At 47.6% G+C, this 6,748-nt stretch overlaps 1 protein-coding gene and 1 pseudogene across 1 annotated transcript; both read left to right on the forward strand.

Moving 5' to 3' along the window:
- Positions 1–1,675: 1,675 nt before the first annotated feature.
- Positions 1,676–2,666, forward strand: LOC102247585 (olfactory receptor 10P1). The gene is made up of 2 exons (XM_014548121.1): positions 1,676–1,848; positions 1,880–2,666. The coding sequence occupies exons 1-2, from the start codon at positions 1,676–1,678 to the stop codon at positions 2,664–2,666; spliced, it is 960 nt and encodes a 319-aa protein (XP_014403607.1).
- A 1,655-nt stretch (positions 2,667–4,321) lies between these two features.
- Positions 4,322–6,286, forward strand: LOC106727884 (annotated as a pseudogene).
- Positions 6,287–6,748: the final 462 nt, after the last annotated feature.

Consider the following 6,748-nt stretch of genomic DNA (forward strand, 5'->3'; position numbering starts at 1 on the left):
TGCCTCCTGCAAGCGCCCTGGGGATCGAACCTACAACTGAGGTACATGCCCTTGACCAGGAATCAAACCTGTGATCCTTTGGTCCCTGGGCTGAAACTCTAACCACCAAGCAAACCTGGCTAGGGCATGACTCAAGATTTTAATGACTATTAAGTCCTTTAGCCAGGCACTTGGGAAATAGCAGCTATTAAAACAGATGCTCACCCTAGACCCCTCCCCCCACCACCACCTCCCCAACTTGTTCTGCAGGATCTATACAGTGGAGACCTTTATCTAAAAAATTCTGGGACCGAGACACAAGTGCGATCTCATGTGAGCCCAAATGAAGGTGCTTTCTTCAAATACTTGAAGGGCTGTCTGGTGAAATAGGGCTTAGACGTTCTATAAAATACTAAGAATTTAGCCAAGACTAGTAGAATGAAGACTTTTCCTACAGGCAGACGGGGCTACCTCAGTAGATGGTGAGTTTTGCTGCAGATGTTCAAACAGACACTGCACATCAGCCTTCTAAGATGTTGTAGATGAAATTTGAGCATTGTCACACTGAAATATATGACCCTTAAAGTCACTTTTAATTCTGAAATGCCATGAGTAATTATTTCTGACCATGAGGAGAAAGGAAGGTGCCATAGGGATGGGGGAATTTGAGCTGAGCCTGAAAGATGAGTGGGATTTTAATAAGATGCATCCCTGCAGGGGACACACTCTGGGAATGCCTAGGCCAGTGATGGCGAACCTTTTGAGCTCGGCGTGTCAGCATTTTGAAAAACCCTAACTTAACTCTGGTGCCGTGTCACATATACAAATTTTTTTATATTTGCAACCATAGTAAAACAAAGACTTATATTTTTGATATTTATTTTATATATTTAAATGCCATTTTAAAAAGAAAAATCAACCAAAAAAATGAGTTCGCGTGTCACCTCTGACAAGCGTGTCATAGGTTCGCCATCACTGGCCTAGGGGCTGGGAAAACGGAGGGTACCACTGAGACAGAGCAGCCTGAGTGATAATTACAGGGGCCAATAAGAGGAGAGCAAAGTACAATATGGCCAGTCCCTGCCCCACTCCCCTCACAGGGCAGGGGCCATGGCCTAATAATCTTTGAAAAGGAGCTCTATAGCATTCCAAAGCATGATACAATTGGGCAGTATTATCTCCAACAGTTGCGTTATTGCCTGACATCCTAAGTCCATTGCCCACCATGGTGATCATAAGACACCAGCCTGTGACAGCCCCTGACTGAGTCCACAGTGGGGGTGTCACATAGTTTGTTTCAGGTTGGGGTTTGGAGCCAGACTGTACAAAGAAGTCTGGGCCAAAGCAGCTGCTCCATCCCCACTCTGGAGGAAGCCCAAAGTATATGTCTGGGGTCTCTACACTTGGGCATCAGGCCCTGCACCCAGGACCCAGAGCTTAGAGGACATGGGAAATGCATGGAATTTGGAGTCAAGAAACCCAGATTCAAGTCTCAGGCCTACCACTCCCTTGGTATTACCTGGGACAAATTATTTAACCCCTCAGAAACCCATGGCCTCATCCATAAAGCGGAGACCCTAACTGTCTCGGTCGATTTGAGAGGGACTGTACGAAAAGTGCCTTACTAAGTCACAGAAATGCTGATTCCATATAAACTTCTCTTTCTTGGCTGTGCCGTAGGTTCTAGCCTGAAGTGATGATTAAGGGAAATCAGACTCTGCCTGAATTCATCCTTTTAGGATTCTCCGACCTCAGGGCCCTGCAGGGCCCCCTGTTCTGGGTGGTGCTTCTGTTTTACCTGGTCACTTTGCTGGGTAACTCCATGATCATCCTCCTCACCCGGGCCAGCCCTTCCCTGCACTTGCCCATGTACTTTTTCCTTCGCCACCTCTCGGGCCAGCCCTTCCCTGCACTTGCCCATGTACTTTTTCCTTCGCCACCTCTCGGTGGTGGAGCTCCTCTACACCACCGACATTGTGCCCAGGACCCTGGCTGACCTGGCCTCCCCGCATCCCCAGGCCATCTCCTTCCAGGGCTGTGCAGCCCAGATGTACATCTTCATCGTCCTGGGCATCTCAGAGTGCTGCCTGCTCACAGCCATGGCCTACGACCGCTACGCCGCCATCTGCCGACCCCTGCACTACTCCATCCTCATGAGCAGGCGGGCCTGCGTGGCCATGGTGAGCATCTCCTGGCTCATGGGCATCATCACAGCCACCACCCACTCCTCCCTCATCTTCACTCTGCCTTTCCCCCGTCACCCAATCATCCCGCATTTCCTCTGTGACATCCTGCCAGTCCTGAGGCTGGCAAGTGCTGGGAAGCACAGAAGCGAGATCTCTGTGATGACAGCCACTGTGGTCTTCATCATGGTCCCCTTCTCTCTGATTGTCACCTCTTACGTCCGCATCCTGGGCGCCATCCTGGCAATGGCCTCCACCCAGAGCCGCCGCAAGGTCTTCTCTACCTGCTCTTCCCACCTGCTTGTGGTCTGCCTCTTCTTTGGAACGACCAGCATCACCTACATCCAGCCCCAGGCAGGCTCCTCGGTGACCACAAACCGCATCCTCAGCCTCTTCTACACAGTCGTCACACCCATGCTCAACCCCATCATCTACACCCTTCGAAACAAGGAGGTGGCGGGGGCCCTGCGGCACATGGTGAAGAGGCAGGTCTTCTCACCCTGAAGGGACTGGGCGGGGGTGGGGGGTGCCTGCTCACTCACTGACTGCCTTCAGGTGCTGGACTGAAGCCACAATCTAATAGAAACCATGCAGCACCTGAAAAAAATAAGGCTTCCTGGCAGAAAATGCTGGAATTAAAACAGAAGTAAATCTGTATCTTACCTCCTAACCACACCCCAGACTCACCATCAGAGCTATAGGATAAGAAAGAATGGAGGGGGCCCAGCCAGCATGACTCTGTGGTTGAGCAGCAACCTATGAACCAGGAGGTCATGGTTCCATTCCCAGTCAGGGCACATGCCCAGGTTGTAGTCTCGATCCTGGGGCCTGCAGGGGGCAGTCAATCAGTGATTCTCTCTCATCATTGACGTTCCTCTCTCTCTGAAATCAATAAAAATATACTTTTTAAAAAGAAGAAGAATGAAAGGGAATGCTGCCTATGGGGAAGAACATTTGGCATCTTCTAAATTATTCTAGATCCCTGAACAAGGTGATTGCCCTGGCTACACCCATAGTCAGAGGTCCGTGTCAGTCCTGAAAGCAGATGTCTATGAACTTGACATCCAACTAAGTGGCCCGCCCGGAGCCCGTGGGGGAGTTTACCTGGCCCTTTGATCTGGTTTTCTCCCGGAAGCACACAACAGTCTTACGCTCTCGATACCTTTTAGAAGAAAGGGAGCTGTTCCCCCTAGAAATATTCCACATGAATATTCTTCCTTGCTTTTCCTCACCCTTGATTTCTGACATCCATAACTGCCTATCACACATCCAACTGGGCAAGAGGGTGTCCCTGGCTTTTCTATTCTCCTCCCACCATGTGGCATCAGCTTAAACCCATACCCCTTCGCCAGCCCCTCAGACTGAGAGGAGCCCCGGGTCAATCTGGATAGGACCTAGGGAGCAGACATTTACCACTCAGTGCGGCCCTCTTTCAATCTCTGGAGAATTCCTCGCTTTAGAAAGAGGAATTCCTCTCTGGGGCTGAGAACACTTTCTTAGCCCCCCAGGCATGTGACACAGTTCCACTGCCTGACTTTGACCGAGTGTCTGCAAGAGGCGCGGAGCAGTGCTCTCTCTGCTGACGGCGGCGAAGGCTGTAACAGCAAGTTCCTGCCATAAAAGTGGCAGAAACTTTCTGACCCATCCCTGGTGGCAGCACCCATGGTTTCCTCAGCTGACCAGTTAACGTTTGGGAGTTATTCCTGGGTAACAGTGGCTGTTCTCCCAACAACACTTCATTTTAATAATTGTTTTTCTGCTTCATCATCCAGACAGCTTCTGTCTCTGCCAAGAATTTTGATTAACACAATCGGTTTGGAGGCTGGAGGCAGGAGAGGGAAAACGTTAACCCTGCTGCCCTAGAAATAATGGGGTAGACCAAGCATGTCAAACTCGCGGCCTGCAGGCCCCATGCGGCCCACAATGAATATTTTTGCAGCCCAGCCAATATAACAGTATGTAAGAAATGTTTTAATAAAAATTTGTAACTTAATTTTTACAATATCCTGTTACACATCATCATTAATAATGAACTACAACGTTCGCTGATGACTGATTACTATAACCGTGTTGCATTCATTTCCCTTACGCGCCTTACTCGCAGGCGCACCACTTCTCTCCACTAATACTAGCAGCGGATAGTTTAGCAGCCGATTGCCATGTCGTTAGTCTGGACTGACTTGATTGGTGTGCGCAACAGGAAATATTTCACTTTCGGAGAACAAGAAAAATAGGTTTATTTGTGTTACGCTTATTTGTGCAGTTATTCAGTGTCTGGTAAGTTAATGTTCAAGAAAAAATATTATTTTTTATTGAAATGTTCTATTATTTTATGTTAACAGTTATTTATTTCAGCCCTTTGTATTCAGCATGTCTCTATCGAAATAAACCTACGTTTCTATGAAAATTGAAGCTTTTGGGTTTTGTTGCGGCCCACAGAAACTTAAACCTTGCTTATTTGGCCCTTGTTAGCCTTTGAGTTTGACATGCGTGGCCTAGACCCTGCTTAGAGAGACCAGCTATGGGGAACTTGGGGTCAGAGAACATCCTCAGACAGACACAGAGTCAAGGAGCCCAGAGCTATACAGCATTACTGATATTCAGGGGGGGAAAATGGATAAGTTCCTTGCCCTCATGTGACTCCTAATCTAATGGGGGAGGGTGTAGTGGGGAGAATGGAGTGGAGAAAAAACAAACCAGCAGAAACATAGAATGAGAGCAATTATAAAGATGTGTAAACACGCATTGGAAGGCAAATCATTGATAACAGTTTGGCAGTGTCCCAGGAAGGCTACCTGGGAGCAGAGGCTCAGTGCAGTACTTCCAACCTTCCTCACACGGTGGCACAGGTAGAAAGTGCTAATACTTGAATGGCACGCCAGGGTAAACTGACACCATGTGGTAGAGCATGTGGTAGAGCTTGATGGGAGGCGGGAGGGGGGGAATCAGGTGAAGGAAGTGTCCCTGTCGGATCTGGCTGCACAGTGGGACTAAGGAAGAGCCACCACGAGGTAGACTGTCGCCATGGGTAAAGGAGGCCAACAAGCTGAAGGGGCAAGATGTCCTCTTATGCCTTCTTTGTGCAAACCTGCGGGGAAGAGCATAAGAACATCCAGACTGTTTTGTCAATTTTGCCGAATTCTCCAAGAAATGTTCAGAGAGATGGAAGACTGTGTCTGAAAAGGAAAAGTCAAAGCTTGAAGATATGGCAAAAAGTGAGAAATTCACTATGATGGAGATTTTTAAAAGTATGTTCCCACCCTAGCTGGTTTGGCTCAGTGGATAGAGCATTGGCCTGTGGACTGAAGGGTCCCAGGTTCAATTCCAGTCAAGGGGACATGCCGGGGGATGAGGGCTTGATCCCCAGTAGGTGGTGTGCAGGAGGCAGCTGATCAATGATTCTCTGTCATTATTGATGTTTCTATCTCTCCCTCTCCCTTCTTCCTCTCTGTCAATAAAAATATATTTTTTTAAAAAAATTATGTTTCCCCTGCCAAAGGTATAAGAAAGGAAAGAAAAATACCCCAATGCTCCTAAAAGGCCTCCATCTGTTTCTTTCTGTTTTGCTCTGAACATCGTCCATGGGGGATACCGCCAAAAAAACTGGGTGAAATGTGGTCTGAACAGTCAGCCAAAGCTAAGCAGCCATGTGAACAGAAAGCAGCTAAGCTAACGGAGAAATATGAAAAGGATATTGCCACATACTGTGCCAAGGGCAAAAGTGAGGGGAGGGAAAAAAGAGTCCTGGCCCTAGCTGGTTTGGCTCAGTGGATAGAGCCTCTGCCTGCGGACTGAAGGGTCCCAGGTTCTATTCCAGTCAAGGGCACGTGCCTGGGTTGCAGGTTCGATCCCCAGTGGGGGGCATACAGGAAGCAGCTGATCAATGATTCTCTCTCATCATTGATATTTCTCTCTCTCTCTCTCCCTCCCCCTTCCTCTCTAAAATCAATAAAAAATATTTTTTAAAAACTCAATGAAAAAATATCCTCGGGTGAGGATTAACAACAACAAAAAGACTCGTGAGGATTAACAACAGCAAAAAGACTCCTGGCAGGCCAACAGGCTCAAAAAATAAAGAACCAGAAGATGAGAAGGAGGAGGAGGAAGATGAAGATGAAGAATAAACGGCTATCTTATACTGATGTGTGTGGAGTGTGTGTGTGTGTGCTCAGGTGATTATTCTGCTAAGAATTTAAATTCAAATGCAGCTCAATATTAGCTTCAGTATAAAAACTACACAGATTTTTGTATGGCTGATAAGAGTTTTAGTACAGAAAATACTGCTTTAAAAATGCAAGTTGTAAAAAAAAATGCAAGTTGTAGCTTTTTTTAATATATTTTTTATTACTGATTTCAGGGAGGAAGGGAGAGGAAGAGAGAGATAGAAACATCAGTGATGAGAGAGAATCATTGATTAGTTGCCTCCTGCCCGCCCCGCACTGGGGATCGAGCCCACAACCCAGGCATGTGCCCAGACCGGGAATGGAATCATGACCTCCTGGTTCATAGGTCGACGCTCAGCCACTGAGCCATGCCGGCTGGGCCAACTTGTAGCTTTTTGAAGGGCTACTACAAACGGTTAAATT

This window comes from Myotis brandtii, unplaced genomic scaffold (assembly GCF_000412655.1).
Source record: "Myotis brandtii unplaced genomic scaffold, ASM41265v1 scaffold496, whole genome shotgun sequence".
Lineage (NCBI taxonomy): Eukaryota > Metazoa > Chordata > Mammalia > Chiroptera > Vespertilionidae > Myotis > Myotis brandtii.

Coding starts and splice junctions, on each gene's coding strand:
- LOC102247585 (XM_014548121.1), top strand. CDS start 1,676: ATGATTAAGGGAAATCAGACTCTGCCTGAATTCATCCTTTTAGGATTC. Junction 1,849..1,879: donor CCTTCCCTGCACTTGCCCAT/GTACTTTTTCCT, acceptor CTCTCGGGCCAG/CCCTTCCCTGCACTTGCCCA.